The 16,674-nt window shown below is 33.2% G+C and overlaps 1 protein-coding gene across 1 annotated transcript; it reads left to right on the forward strand.

The window, feature by feature from the left end:
* The first annotated feature begins 7,209 nt into the window (after nt 1-7,209).
* Nucleotides 7,210-7,788, forward strand: LOC139848735 (uncharacterized). The gene has a single exon (XM_071838440.1). It carries the CDS (start codon nt 7,210-7,212, stop codon nt 7,786-7,788), a length of 579 nt encoding a protein of 192 aa, XP_071694541.1.
* The last annotated feature ends 8,886 nt before the right edge of the window (nt 7,789-16,674 follow it).

Here is a 16,674-nt window from a genome sequence, read left to right on the forward strand (position 1 = left end):
CACACAATAACTTTGATACAAGATAGTTGTGAAGACAATTCTAGCTAGTACACAAGTCGTTCAGCAAAGGCAATAAAGACACGTAATTCATACGTCCAGAAACAAGTCATGCATTCTGGTTTTACTAGGACTACTTCCCATCCTTGGTCTTGTGCAACATAACCGTTATGGCCGTTGATAAGACAGCGTGTTGTAACGTCATCAAAGGGACGAGGGTTACGTAATGTCCAACAGTCCCGTAATAATCTAAAAACCTCATTTCTTACCCCAATTACCGACTCCGTCACTTGTGGAAACGTTTTGTTTAATAGTTGTAGCCCGATGTTCTTGTTCTCACTTTGGTGAGAAGCGAACATTACTAATCCGTAAGCATAACATGCTTCTTTATGTTGCATGTTAGCCGCTTTTTCTAAATCACGAAGTCCAATATTCGGATATATTGAGTCAAAATAATTTCTTAACCCGTTGCGTAAAATAGCATTTGGGTTCCCCGCAATATATGCGTCAAAGTAAACACATCGTAACTTATGGGTTTCCCAATGTGATATCCCCCATCTTTCAAACGAAAGTCTCTTATAAACCAAGACATTCTTGGAACGTTCTTCGAATGTCTTACAAACTGATCTCGCCTTAAATAGTTGCGCCGAAGAATTCTGGCCGACTCTAGACAAGATTTCATCAATCATGTCTCCGGGTAGGTCTCTTAAAATATTGGGTTGTCTATCCATTTTGTGTTTTTAAACTGTAAAATAGACAAGAGTTAGTTTCAAAAAAAAATACTTATTAATACAAGCAATTTTTACATATATCATAAAGCATAAGAACACTATATTACATATATTACACCACACGAATACAACTATCTTATTCCGACTCGCTTGTTTCTTCTTCTACGGTTTTGGTTCGTTTTGCCAAGTTTCTAGGGATATATGATGTTCCCCTAATACGAGCCGTCGTGATCCACATTGGTTTAGAAAAACCTGGTGGTTTAGAGGTTCCCGGGTCATTGTTACAACTTAAGGACTTCGGGGGTTGACGATACATATAAAGTTCATCGGGGTTGGAATTAGATTTCTCTATTTTTATGCCCTTTCCCTTATTATTTTCTTTTGCCTTTTTAAATTCAGTTGGGGTAATTTCTATAACATCATCGGAATTCTCGTCGGAATCCGATTCATCGGAGAATTGGTAATCCTCCCAATATTTTGCTTCCTTGGCGGAAACACCATTGACCATAATTAACCTTGGTCGGTTGGTTGAGGATTTTCTTTTACTTAACCGTTTTATTATTTCCCCCACCGGTTCTATTTCTTCATCCGGTTCCGATTTTTCTTCCGGTTCCGATTCTTCTTCCGGTTCCGACTCTTCTTCCGGTTCCTCTTCGGGAACTTGTGAATCAGTCCACAAATCCTTCCAATTTACATTTGACTCTTCATTATTATTAGGTGAGTCAATGGGACTTGTTCTAGAGGTAGACATCTATCACATAATATCAAACACGTTAAGAGATTAATATATCACATAATATTCACATGTTAAAAATATATAGTTTCCAACAAAATTTGTTAAGCAATCATTTTTCAAGTAAACACGGTCGAAGTCCAGACTCACTAATGCATCCTAACAAACTCGATAAGATACACTAATGCAAAATTCTGGTTCTCTAAGACCAACGCTCTGATACCAACTGAAATGTCCCGTTCTTATTGATTAAAAACGTTCCATATTAATTGATTTCGTTGCGAGGTTTTGACCTCTATATGAGACGTTTTTCAAAGACTGCATTCATTTTTAAAACAAACCATAACCTTTATTTCATAAATAAAGGTTTAAAAAGCTTTATGTAGATTATCAAATAATGATAATCTAAAATATCCTGTTTACACACGACCATTACATAATGGTTTACAATACAAATATGTTACATCGAAATCAGTTTCTTGAATGCAGTTTTTACACAATATCATACAAACATGGACTCCAAATCTTGTCCTTATTTTAGTATGCAACAGCGGAAGCTCTTAATATTCACCTGAGAATAAACATGCTTTAAACGTCAACAAAAATGTTGGTGAGTTATAGGTTTAACCTATATATATCAAATCGTAACAATAGACCACAAGATTTCATATTTCAATACACATCCCATACATAGAGATAAAAATCATTCATATGGTGAACACCTGGTAACCGACAATAACAAGATGCATATATAAGAATATCCCCATCATTCCGGGACACCCTTCGGATATGATATAAATTTCGAAGTACTAAAGCATCCGGTACTTTGGATGGGGTTTGTTAGGCCCAATAGATCTATCTTTAGGATTCGCGTCAATTAGGGTGTCTGTTCCCTAATTCTTAGATTACCAGACTTAATAAAAAGGGGCATATTCGATTTCGATAATTCAACCATAGAATGTAGTTTCACGTACTTGTGTCTATTTTGTAAATCATTTATAAAACCTGCATGTATTCTCATCCCAAAAATATTAGATTTTAAAAGTGGGACTATAACTCACTTTCACAGATTTTTACTTCGTCGGGAAGTAAGACTTGGCCACTGTTGATTCACGAACCTATAACAATATATACATATATATTAAAGTATGTTCAAAATATATTTACAACACTTTTAATATATTTTGATGTTTTAAGTTTATTAAGTCAGCTGTCCTCGTTAGTAACCTATAACTAGTTGTCCACAGTTAGATGTACAGAAATAAATCGATAAATATTATCTTGAATCAATCCACGACCCAGTGTATACGTATCTCAGTATTGATCACAACTCAAACTATATATATTTTGGAATCAACCTCAACCCTGTATAGCTAACTCCAACATTCACATATAGAGTGTCTATGGTTGTTCCGAAATATATATAGATGTGTCGACATGATAGGTCGAAACATTGTATACGTGTCTATGGTATCTCAAGATTACATAATATACAATACAAGTTGATTAAGTTATGGTTGGAATAGATTTGTTACCAATTTTCACGTAGCTAAAATGAGAAAAATTATCCAATCTTGTTTTACCCATAACTTCTTCATTTTAAATCCGTTTTGAGTGAATCAAATTGCTATGGTTTCATATTGAACTCTATTTTATGAATCTAAACAGAAAAAGTATAGGTTTATAGTCGGAAAAATAAGTTACAAGTCGTTTTTGTAAAGGTAGTCATTTCAGTCGAAAGAACGACGTCTAGATGACCATTTTAGAAAAACATACTTCCACTTTGAGTTTAACCATAATTTTTGGATATAGTTTCATGTTCATAATAAAAATCATTTTCTCAGAATAACAACTTTTAAATCAAAGTTTATCATAGTTTTTAATTAACTAACCCAAAACAGCCCGCGGTGTTACGCCTAGGGTGTTACATTCACCCCCCTTAGGGACTCATCGCCCACGAACATGAGTGATCATGGGATTATAAGGTAATACTCACGCTTAAATGACACAACGCGTTTTGGAATCACAGGCAGAGCAGGTGTGCGAGTACGCTGCAGTTAAGCGTGCTCGGGCGAGAACACTACCAGGATGGGTGACCTCCTGGGAAAGTGCTTCTCGTGTGTGGTCGCCAAGAAAAAGCCGTGCGCCTGCGGGCAAAGCGGACAATATTGTGGTCATGTTAAGCTGGGGTGTTACAGAATGGTATCAGAGCATAGTTTAGTAATGATACCAACTGAAATGTCCCGTTCTTATTGATTAAAAACGTTCCATATTAATTGATTTCGTTGCGAGGTTTTGACCTCTATATGAGACGTTTTTCAAAGACTGCATTCATTTTTAAAACAAACCATAACCTTTATTTCATCAATAAAGGTTTAAAAAGCTTTACGTAGATTATCAAATAATGATAATCTAAAATATCCTGTTTACACACGACCATTACATAATGGTTAAAATACAAATATGTTACAACAAAATAAGTTTCTTGAATGCAGTTTTTACACAATATCATACAAGCATGGACTCCAAATCTTGTCCTTATTTAAGTATGCGACAGCAGAAGCTCTTAATAATCACCTGAGAATAAACATGCTTAAAACGTCAACAAAAATGTTGGTGAGTTATAGGTTTAACCTATATATATCAAATCGTAACAATAGACCACAAGATTTCATATTTCAATACACATCCCATACATAGAGATAAAAATCATTCATATGGTGAACACCTGGTAACCGACAATAACAAGATGCATATATAAGAATATCCCCATCATTCCGGGACACCCTTCGGATATGATATAAATTTCGAAGTACTAAAGCATCCGGTACTTTGGATGGGGTTTGTTAGGCCCAATAGATCTATCTTTAGGATTCGCGTCAATTAGGGTGTCTGTTCCCTAATTCTTAGATTACCAGACTTAATAAAAAGGGGCATATTCGATTTCGATAATTCAACCATAGAATGTAGTTTCACGTACTTGTGTCTATTTTGTAAATCATTTATAAAACCTGCATGTATTCTCATCCCAAAAATATTAGATTTTAAAAGTGGGACTATAACTCACTTTCACAGATTTTTACTTCGTCGGGAAGTAAGACTTGGCCACTGGTTGATTCACGAACCTATAACAATATATACATATATATCAAAGTATGTTCAAAATATATTTACAACACTTTTAATATATTTTGATGTTTTAAGTTTATTAAGTCAGCTGTCCTCGTTAGTAACCTACAACTAGTTGTCCACAGTTAGATGTACAGAAATAAATCGATAAATATTATCTTGAATCAATCCACGACCCAGTGTATACGTATCTCAGTATTGATCACAACTCAAACTATATATATTTTGGAATCAACCTCAACCCTGTATAGCTAACTCCAACATTCACATATAGAGTGTCTATGGTTGTTCCGAAATATATATAGATGTGTCGACATGATAGGTCGAAACATTGTATACGTGTCTATGGTATCTCAAGATTACATAATATATAATACAAGTTGATTAAGTTATGGTTGGAATAGATTTGTTACCAATTTTCACGTAGCTAAAATGAGAAAAATTTTCCAATCTTGTTTTACCCATAACTTCTTCATTTTAAATCCGTTTTGAGTGAATCAAATTGCTATGGTTTCATATTGAACTCTATTTTATGAATCTAAACAAAAAAAGTATAGGTTTCTAGTCGGAAAAATAAGTTACAAGTCGTTTTTGTAAAGGTAGTCATTTCAGTCGAAAGAACGACGTCTAGATGACCATTTTAGAAAACATACTTCCACTTTGAGTTTAACCATAATTTTTGGATATAGTTTCATGTTCATAATAAATATCATTTTCTCAGAATAACAACTTTTAAATCAAAGTTTATCATAGTTTTTAATTAACTAACCCAAAACAGCCCGCTGTGTTACTACGACGGCGTAAATCCGGTTTTACGGTGTTTTTCGTGTTTCCAGGTTTTAAATCATTAAGTTAGCATATCATATAGATATAGAACATGTGTTTAGTTGATTTTAAAAGTCAAGTTAGAAGGATTAACTTTTGTTTGCGAACAAGTTTAGAATTAACTAAACTATGTTCTAGTGATTACAAGTTTAAACCTTCGAATAAGATAGCTTTATATGTATGAATCGAATGATGTTATGAACATCATTACTACCTTAAGTTCCTTGGATGAACCTACTGGAAAAGAGAAAAAATGGATCTAGCTTCAATGGATCCTTGGATGGCTCAAAGTTCTTGAAGCAAAATCATGACACGAAAACAAGTTCAAGTAAGATCATCACTTGAAATAAGATTGTTATAGTTATAGAAATTGAACCAAAGTTTGAATATGATTATTACCTTGTATTAGAATGATAACCTACTGTAAGAAACAAAGATTTCTTGAGGTTGGATGATCACCTTACAAGATTGGAAGTGAGCTAGCAAACTTGAAAGTATTCTTGATTTTATGAAACTAGAACTTTTGGAATTTATGAAGAACACTTAGAACTTGAAGATAGAACTTGAGAGAGTTCAATTAGATGAAGAAAATTGAAGAATGAAAGTGTTTGTAGGTGTTTTTGGTCGTTGGTGTATGGATTAGATATAAAGGATATGTAATTTTGTTTTCATGTAAATAAGTCATGAATGATTACTCATATTTTTGTAATCTTATGAGATATTTCATGCTAGTTGCCAAATGATGGTTCCCACATGTGTTAGGTGACTCACATGGGCTGCTAAGAGCTGATCATTGGAGTGTATATACCAATAGTACATACATCTAAAAGCTGTGTATTGTACGAGTACGAATACGGGTGCATACGAGTAGAATTGTTGATGAAACTGAACGAGAATGTAATTGTAAGCATTTTTGTTAAGTAGAAGTATTTTGATAAGTGTATTGAAGTCTTTCAAAAGTGTATAAATACATATTAAAACACTACATGTATATACATTTTAACTGAGTCGTTAAGTCATCGTTAGTCGTTACATGTAAGTGTTGTTTTGAAACCTTTAGGTTAACGATCTTGTTAAATGTTGTTAACCCAATGTTTATAATATCAAAAGAGATTTTAAATTATTATATTATCATGATATTATGATGTACGAATATCTCTTAATATGATATATATACATTAAATGTCGTTACAACGATAAACGTTACATATATGTCTCGTTTCAAAATCATTAAGTTAGTAGTCTTGTTTTTACATATGTAGTTCATTGTTAATATAATTAATGATATGTTTACTTATCATAATATCATGTTAACTATATATATAACCATATATATGTCATCATATAGTTTTTTTACAAGTTTTAACGTTCGTGAATCACCGGTCAACTTGGGTGGTCAATTGTCTATATGAAACCTATTTCAATTAATCAAGTCTTAACAAGTTTGATTGCTTAACATGTTGGAAACATTTAATCATGTAAATATCAATCTCAATTAATATATATAAACATGGAAAAGTTCGGGTCACTACACCTTCAGCACGTCGAGACGAAGTCAGGCCCCCTACTACAGCTTTTCGGTCAGATTTATCATCATCATTATCTCCCTCAGCTCAGGTACCTCATGATCCAGGCCCTGTTATTTGCGATAGAATCTGTTTTAATTGGGTTTGGGTGCGTGAACCAGCGGGAAGAACTGCAAGTGAATTACAAGAAGTGGAAAATTTAATTCTATCTATCTCTATAGTGTTTGGCTCTCAAGAATCATGGAAATGGTCACTTGCAAACAATGGAATGTTCACGGTTAAAAAGTTGTCTTCTTTACTCGACAAGAACATCCTTGGAAATGGTAACACACCCATTACGTTAAGAAATAATCTTGTTCCTAAAAAGGTGGAAATCTTCGTGTGGAGATCAATGAGGGGTCGGTTGCCGGTTAGGTTGGAACTCGATAAACGAGGCATCGATCTTCATAGTGTTCGGTGTCCCGTTTGCGATGACAATCTCGAATCGGTGGATCATACCCTTATTTCGTGTAGACAAGCTTCGGAAGTGTGGAATCGGGTATATAAGTGGTGGAATCTCGGTAACTTCCCTTTTTCATGTGTAGTCGATTCTTTACAAGGCTCTTCATCACATGCCATGTCCATTCTCGGTAAAAAAAATTGGCAAACCGTGGAATGGGTATGTGAATATTATATTTGGAAGAATCGAAATATGCATGTATTTCATAAGAGTCCAATGATTGTCCCGGTGCTAGTAAATGAAATAGTACAAGTGAAGTCTTTTGAATGGGTTTCGTGTAGACTTAAAGAAAAGAAGATCGAGTGGCTTAGTTGGTTATCTAACCCTTCGTCACTTTTAGATTTGTAGTCATTCGTCACTTTTAGATTTGTAGTTATCGTGTATGGTGCAACCTTTGCACCCATGTATTTGTAATTTGTTGTTACGCCTCGGCCTAGTTATTGTATGGTCGAGGTTTCTTTTGTATCCTTCCGTTTGTGTTATCTAATATAATTACCTTGTCTTTAAAAAAAAAAAAAAAAAAAAAAAAAAAAAAAAAAACTGATGATAAGAAGATAAAAGCAGATTATTAGAGGATAAAAATGAAGAAAACTTCATAGTATTAATTACACTCCAATTTCGAAGAGATGGCGATCGTTTGTTGCCTAGCATAGAACCATAGACAAAGACAATTATACTCCATTTTTTTTATTTATATAAAATTATTACTATTATTTCTTTAATAATAACTAATAATACTCCTAGAGATTAGTTACCTGGAATTCTAGAGATTAGTTACCAAACAATTATACGGGTCATTATATTTTCTTGGGTGACTGGAATTCTTTGAGATGTAGACAAGATCGTTGTGGTTCGGAATTTTGTTCTCGTGATACTCATGCTTTTAATAATTTTATCGAGAGTAATGTGTTATATGAGATTCCCCTCGGTGGTGTTCGTTTTACGTATCGAAATAAAGTTAGCAATAAAATGAGTAAGTTGGATAGATTTTTTATTTCTCCTAATTTACTAAACGTTGTTGATGATTTCAAGGGTACTGTGCTAGCTCGAGGATACTCAGATCATGCTCCAATGTTTTTATTTCAAGACAAGGTTGATTTCGGGCCAACTTATTTTAAAATATTTGATTCTTGGTTCCCTAGAGATGACTTCGATGCTACGGTCAGGAATGCTTGGGACACGGTTAAATCGAATCAGAATTTGGATATTATTGCTAAATTTCGTCTTTTGAAATCACATTTAAAGGGTTGGATCCATTCGTCCAGATCAGTAGAGGCGTGCCGATTGAAACAGATTTCTCAACAAATAAACGACATCGATGTTCTCATTGATGCGGGGTCAGCTAATCCGGAGCAGATTGACTTGAGAAACAATTTATTCAATGAAAATGAAGAGTTGTCCAAATTCGAGTATTGTGATTTGTTACAAAAATCTAGAGTCAGATGGGACGTTGAGGGGGATGAAAACTCTAAGTTTTTTCATTGTAGCTTAAAACATAAGCGTAGTGTTCAACAGATTCAAGGTCTGATGGTTGATGGAGTTTGGGAAGTCGATCCTTGCACTATCAAAAATAAGTTTTTCGAATTCTATAGAAGAAAGTTTGATGTTCATAATTCAGGTGCTACTTTTGGGTCCACTGATCCTAATTATAAACTTACTGTTGACGAGGCCAATTTGTTGGAGGCTGATATTGATGATACGGAAATTAAGCGAGCTGTTTGGGATTGTGGTAGTTCGAAAGCGCCAGGTCCTGACGGTATTACTTTTCGTTTCATTAAACATTTTTGGGATATTTTTCATTTGGATATTTGCAGGGATATTCGGTTGTTTTTCTCGAAGCTGTATATGCCTCAGGGTGCGAAATCAACGTTTTTCTCTTTAATTCCAAAGGTGCAGAATCCGGTTCTTATTACTGATTTTCGTCCTATTTCGTTGGTGGGTTTCTTTTATAAAATTGTTACGAAAATTATGACGAATCGGCTGTTATCTGTTATTGATAAACTTATTAGTCCGGTCCAATCGGCTTTTATTGCTGGTCGTCAGATTCTTGACGGTCCGATGATGTTGTCTGAGATCATAGCGTGGTATAAGAAAGTGAATAAAAAGATGTTATTATTCAAGGTGGATTTTGAAAAGGCATATGACTCGGTCAATTGGGACTATCTTATGTTTATGTTATCCTCTTTAGGATTTGGCGAAAAATGGTGCAGCTGGGTGTTGGGGTGCCTCAAGTCTTCTAAAACGTCCGTCCTTGTTAATGGAAGTCTCACCCGAGAGTTTGATATCAAAAGGGGGTTGCGTCAAGGTGACCCTTTAAGTCCGTTTTTGTTCATAATTGTTATGGAAGGTCTTCATTTAGCGTTCAAGCGTGTTATGGAGTGTAATCTTATTCGTGGCATTAAAGTTGGGTTGGATAGTGTGACGATCGCTCCAAATCCATATGGATAATACGTCATTCATTGATTTCATTACGAGGTATTTGACCTCTATATGATACGTTTTGTAAACATTGCATTCTTTTGAAAAGGCACACCATAAATGAATATTTAAATCAAAGGTTTTCGACATCTGATGATTTCTACATATAGACAATCACCGTAAATAATAGTTTACAATAGTACTTCCGTTGACAATGCAGTCAAAATAAGATACATGGTGATGATTTGGTGAATGCAACGTTTCCTTGAAAAATATGCCATATAAGACTCCATGCACATAGCTTGTCTATCATATAAGCAAACAGCGGAAGACTTCTAGGGAACCTGAGAATAAACATGCTAACAAGTGTCAACACAAAGGTTGGTGAGTTCATAGTTTGTATGTTTCGCATAATCTGTATATAAAGATGGATCACAAGATTTCAGTTGTTTCATCCAGAAACGTTTATCAATAGATTCTACATAACAGAGCACCCTGGTAACTAAACTTTAACGTTATAATGATAAATACCCCATTCGTTTTAATACACGCAACCAACGTGTCCTAAACTCAAATAACACACGTCCGTTAAAAGGCTAGCGCTCTAGCTCGGACGGGGATGTCAAGCCCTATGGATCCATATACTGTTATTCGCGCCCACCAGTCCACATCCTATGTACTGGCAGTTACTAGTTACCAAAGCTAAGGGATTTTCGGTTTAAACTCAGTGTAGAATTAAGTTTGTACTTGTATCCATTGCGTTTAAAATAAAGTGCATGTATTCTCAGCCCAAAAATATAGATTGCAAAAGCATTTAAAAAGGGAGCAAATGAAACTCACCTTAGCAGCACATAAAGTTGTTCATCGTAATGTGACCGAAACTCGGTATATCAAATAATCGTAGATCTCAACCTAGAGAACATATGTTGGTCAATAAATGTCTATCAAGCTAGGTCAGGTCATAGTGTATCACAATCCTAATGCTCGAAATTGACATACAAAAGTTATTCAAAGTTGTTTCAAAAAGTCAATTTTGACAATAGTTCAACAAACGAGACGTACCTTATATAAAGATTCATTTACTCGGTTGGTAATATTTAAAAATCCATTTTATCAATCTCGTAAACAAGTTGTTTAAGTATTAATTGCAGATTCAAAAAGCAATTCCAATTAATGTCAATTATAATTCAGTTGACCATATCTTTTGATTCGTTCCTCGAAACTATTCGATATCTAAATGAAAAGTTATTGATTTTTCGCCAGCTTTCCGAAAACATGTATATCATATACCTTTTACCCGTAATATATGTATTTAATTCGTGATTTATTATAAACTGTTTAATGACGAAATTTAGCATACAAGCATGTATAAATATATACACTCGAGCACTAGTATGTATACACTATTAATTTATAAAATATAAAATATAAATGCTTACGTATTAATATTGAGATTCAATATTGTAGAAAAGTACGTAGACGTAACGGAGATGATAAACACTAAGTTTGATTCACAATTATACCCCCGACCATTACCCATAACCTCCTTGGCAATAACCCATAATTTCCTTAGCTCTATCCCGCTTGAAAACCATTTTGAAAGTGACACGCTCATAACCTCGTCGTAGTATTTTATTAATAATATTAATAATAATTAGATTAATAATAATATTAATCTTAATAATAATAATTATAATAATAATAATAATAATAATAATAATAATAATAATAATAATAATAATAATAATAATAATAATAATAATAATAAATGAAATAAATACGAAGTAATATATGATTAACAGAAAGAGTGTGAAAACTGAGCAATTTATAGAACCTTTTCTGAAAAAGTACCCCATGCGATCGCATGGGATTTGTGCTTCAAGGCCATGCGATCGCATGGCCCTCTGATCCAGCTCACAAACTTTTGTTTTCTTGTTTGTCGACATATTATTTAAATATATATATAATATATTTAATTTATATAATTAATTATATATTATATTAAATTCATGTGCATAGTTGACCTGTAATTTTCGTTCCGATGACTCGTACGTTGTTACTCGACTTATGTCCCGATTTCGGTTTCTCGAACGCATTTTCGTACACTTAGAAAACTTGCATTTTACGTTTCGTGACACGTACCTTTGTCAAAATATAGCCTTAAATTATCCATAAACTATATCACTCAAAGTATATCTTAATCTTTCGAGTGTTTTGATTATTTACTTCTATAAATCATTGTCTCGTTATTTATTAATATAATAGTATTTATCAAACGTTTCATAACCAAGTTAATATCTATTCTCAATATTTTTAAACACGTTTTAAAATATACGTCGCAAGTTATTCATACAATTAATATTCCAACTTATCATATATATTCAAATAAATATTTAAACCAATAATTTTAATGTACGGTATCAAACAATTAATACATTGTTATGTTTTCAAGTTATAGTATATATATATATATATATATATATATATATATATATATATATATATATATATATATATATATATATATATATAATTGTTCGCGAATTGTCAAGAACAACCAAAAGGTATTTGAATATATGAAAGTAGTTCAAAAATTTTGAGATTCAGTTTTACAGACTTTGCTTATCGTGTCGGAAATGTTAATCATACAAAGATTAAATTTAAATTTGGTCAAAAATTTCCGGGTCATCACAGTACCTACCCGTTAAAGAAATTTCGTCCCGAAATTTGAGTGAGGTCGTCATGACTAGCAATAAAAATGTTTTCATGCCGTATATGTGTAGATAAATAGAGTTTTATCACCGTTAAATAATATGGATAAAACAATCTGATTTTTCGAAGCGTATGAGAGAAGTTATCGTAAAAGAGTGAAATGAAGAATAGAGATTCGTCTTAACTCTTGACGTATTAACGATTGATTTCCATAATTTAAGGAATAGAAAATCTTCATAATCTAAATAAGATTTGATTCTTCGGAATTTAAGGAAATTAAGATTTCTTTTGATTAAATGCGTAATTTGCTTCGATTGCTATGTTTGATATTTCGCTATAAATTGACCTCTTCCGTTTCATTATTTTCATCACTCTTACATCTTCTTCCTCATTTCCTATTTTCAAAAGATTGTAAAAAAATGCTTCATCCAGTTCTGATTCTTGATATACTCCTAACTTTCATATCTGTCATTCTTCTTTTTCATCTACCACCGGAGGAATTTATTTTCTTCTACCATTACCTTGGGGTTATAGTATTTTTCATTCTCCCGTGTCTTTATATTGCTATACGCATTGATATACACGGTTTGTAATTTCTGGGTAGTTGTTGGGTTTTATATCTTCCCTTATATTTCGATGTCTCTGCTTCTGTCTTTCCATAATTATTGACATCCACAGTTAATACTCTCTCCAATTTACTTATATATACTCCCATTAATATTTTGAAGCTTCATGCTTTTGTTTTATCTTCCCGACTTTAAATCAAGCGAATAATGGTCCAGAATTCGTAGGTATGAATTTCGGAATGAACATAATTAATCTTTTAAAAAAAAACGGTAATAGCACAATTTGACTTGTCAAATTACCAGAATACCTCGAAAAAGACCGAATCATTAAGAAAATATTTTCTTGATAGTTTAGAGGTTAAATAGAACGAAAGAGTTATGTAACATGATTTATAATGAGGGTATGATCTGTGAACCTTTATCACGTTCCATTAGAAACTCAGCATGACTTACTGTAATATAATCACGTTGATCAAGTGTCATTATATTATACTAACTCATGCTTCAGTTCCCAACACCGCTTCAAAAATATTCATATTTTAAACTCAAAGGTTTCAGAATTTAGAAACTAAAATAGTTTCTTTTATGATGTTACACAGATATCGTAAGGAGAAAATTGATTTTCGATAAGAATGATTATGGAATTATCTCCAGAAATATGGAGGATATTTATAATGAAAGATACGATGATATCTTAGAATTTCTAATATCAGAGGATGATGAAGAATATTGTCTGCAAGGGTTTAGATTCGGAAGCATGGTATTCGTTAATGGCTTCAGCAGATACTGAATAATTTGGATTCTTTGAAGGCAGGTTTAGTCTTTGTGATTTATCCACAGCCTCCTTCATACTTTGCTCAATCCGTTTTCCAGTTCCAAACCTTCTCTTTTTCTGAGCTTTGCCAACACACTATTCTTTATCATCAAACTTTTGGCTGTTAAGGTCGTTTACAGTTTTTGCTGCTTCATCAGCATTCAAAGTTATCATAACCGAATCGTTGATTATCAATCAGAGGTGTTTTCAAAAGTTTGAAGGGTTTGCATGAAGATTGTAATTGTCAAGATACATATGATGTTCTAGAATTTTGAACGATACATTTTTTTTAATTTCTGGGTTTATGAATAGAAGTGATGTTCTAGCACAGTTTTGAAGTCAATGTATAGCATTTGAAAGATGTAAGAATCTAAGAGTGATGTTTTCTGTTAAATCTTAGCTTGGATTCTGATTTTTCAAAATCAGAATATGTAATTGAATTTGTATGGAAATGATTATATATCGCTGTGAGCATAGTTAATAATTTTTGAATCAAAGTTGAAGAATGTACAGTATAACATATTAATTGTGAACTTATATATTTCCCGAGTATTACTTACCCGTTAAAGATTTCACAATTAATACTTTGTACAAAAGAATTTTTTTTTACCGTCTTTATGAAAATATATGTATGTATATTTTCTTCAGATGTAATACAGATTTGATGAGTTAATATCATATTAAGCTCATTTGGTTTTTGAATTGAATGAATAATCTCTAAAACATTAAAGATTACATAATCTTCGCGGAGTATTTCACTAATGAAATCAATACTTCATTATTTATTCTTATTCCTCGGTGAAGGATGTTGATGCTCGTGGAATTCTTCTGAACTTCATAAGATATAAATGATGTTTTCTAGAAAGTTTCGAGTACATCGAAGATAAAAGTGTAAAATCAAACATGTAATTGATTAATACACTAAGTTCATTATGAAATGGAATTCATTGAGTTGAAACAGATATTTGTAGTTAACGATGGTTAAGTTGTTAATGAAGGATGTACATCATAGCATATTAGTAATATGAATTAACCGAGTAGTATCTACCCCTTAAAATTCACACGTAATAGCTTAGTACGAAAAGATTCATGATGGTTTTAAAATTTATATATATAAGATATACATATAAATTCTTTAGATGAATTGAGTTATTACTTCATAACTCATTGATACAATATACTCGTTGTTGACTCTTAATGATGTCCACAGTGCTATCTTGAACCGACGGAGCTTGTGATGTTAGAGGTGCTGCTGATTCTGACGATGTTGACAGCACTGACTGTGCTGGTGAGGCTAAGGGTATTGTTGATGCTGTTGGTAAAACAAGTCTAGCTTGTATCTTACACCATTCGGATAAGGGTTTCTACTCTATCTGATTTAGGGTTAAGGCTAGAATAGATAATCTCTAAACTTTAGAAATTACATAATCGCCGTAGAATGTTTCTCCGATGAAGTTATGAATCCATACTTCATCGTTTGTCGTTGCTGGTACTTCTTGGTATCTATGGTGCGTATGATGTTGATATCCGAGGTACAAATTGTGATGTTGAGGCGTGTGATGCGGATGTGGTTGTTGGTGGTGGTAATGATCGTGTTGGTATAGATGATGGTGGTACCGGTTATGCTGCGGGTGCTGCTGCTGGTGTTCGTAACCCTTGTACCATATTCTCCAAAGTCACTAACCGAGCACGAAGCTCGTTGACTTCTTCTATTATATCGGGATGATCGGTGGTTCGGACGATCGGATAAATAAGATTTATAATATGGGATAGTATATAATCATGATGAGATACTCTGGAAATGAGAGAGAAAATAGTATTACGAATAGGTTCGCCAGTAAGTGCTTCAGGTTCTTCGCCAAGAGGTGAATGTGGTGGATGGAAGGGATCACCTTCTTCTTGTCTCCAATGATTAAGTAGGCTACGAACCCATCCCCAATTCATCCAGAATAGGTGATGGCTGATTGGTTGATCCATTCCGGTTACACTTTCTTCAGAGTTCAGGTGAATATCCATATCGGAATAGCTGTCGGAATTTAAGGAATTTGAACTAGATATGAGATCCATCTTGTATAATTAGAGAGATGATTTTTGATATAAAATAGATTATAGAATTTGATTGGTACTCTTCAATACATAATTTACATATGTATATATAATACCAAAATCCCGTAAATTACGGAGAAATTTTTGGAAGATGGCAGTCAAAGTTTACTGTAATAGATATGCCAAGATATGAATTTTGTCTATACACTATCTATGCAATCAATGCAATAAGACGCGTTTAGACTTAAGATGATAGACAGGTAATTTCTGACAAGGAATGATAAGCAAAACTTTTGACATGCAGACACAGTCGAAGTCCAGACTTACTAATGCATCCTAACAACTATCAGTTAGACACACTTATGCAAGACCTGGTTCACTAGGACCAACGCTCTGATACCAACTGTGATGATCGCTCCAAATCCATATGGATAATACGTCATTCATTGATTTCATTACGAGGTATTTGACCTCTATATGATACGTTTTGTAAACATTGCATTCTTTTGAAAAGGCACACCATAAATGAATATTTAAATCAAAGGTTTTCGACATCTGATGATTTCTACATATAGACAATCACCGTAAATAATAGTTTACAATAGTACTTCCGTTGACAATGCAGTCAAAATAAGATACATGGTGATGATTTGGTGAATGCAACGTTTCCTTGAAAAA

The sequence above is a fragment of the Rutidosis leptorrhynchoides genome, chromosome 5 (genome assembly GCF_046630445.1).
Source record: "Rutidosis leptorrhynchoides isolate AG116_Rl617_1_P2 chromosome 5, CSIRO_AGI_Rlap_v1, whole genome shotgun sequence".
NCBI classification, from domain to species: Eukaryota; Viridiplantae; Streptophyta; class Magnoliopsida; order Asterales; family Asteraceae; genus Rutidosis; species Rutidosis leptorrhynchoides.

Bases quoted from the DNA above. Each gene is read 5' to 3' on its own strand.
- LOC139848735 (XM_071838440.1), top strand. From the start codon at position 7,210: ATGTTCACGGTTAAAAAGTTGTCTTCTTTACTCGACAAGAACATCCTT.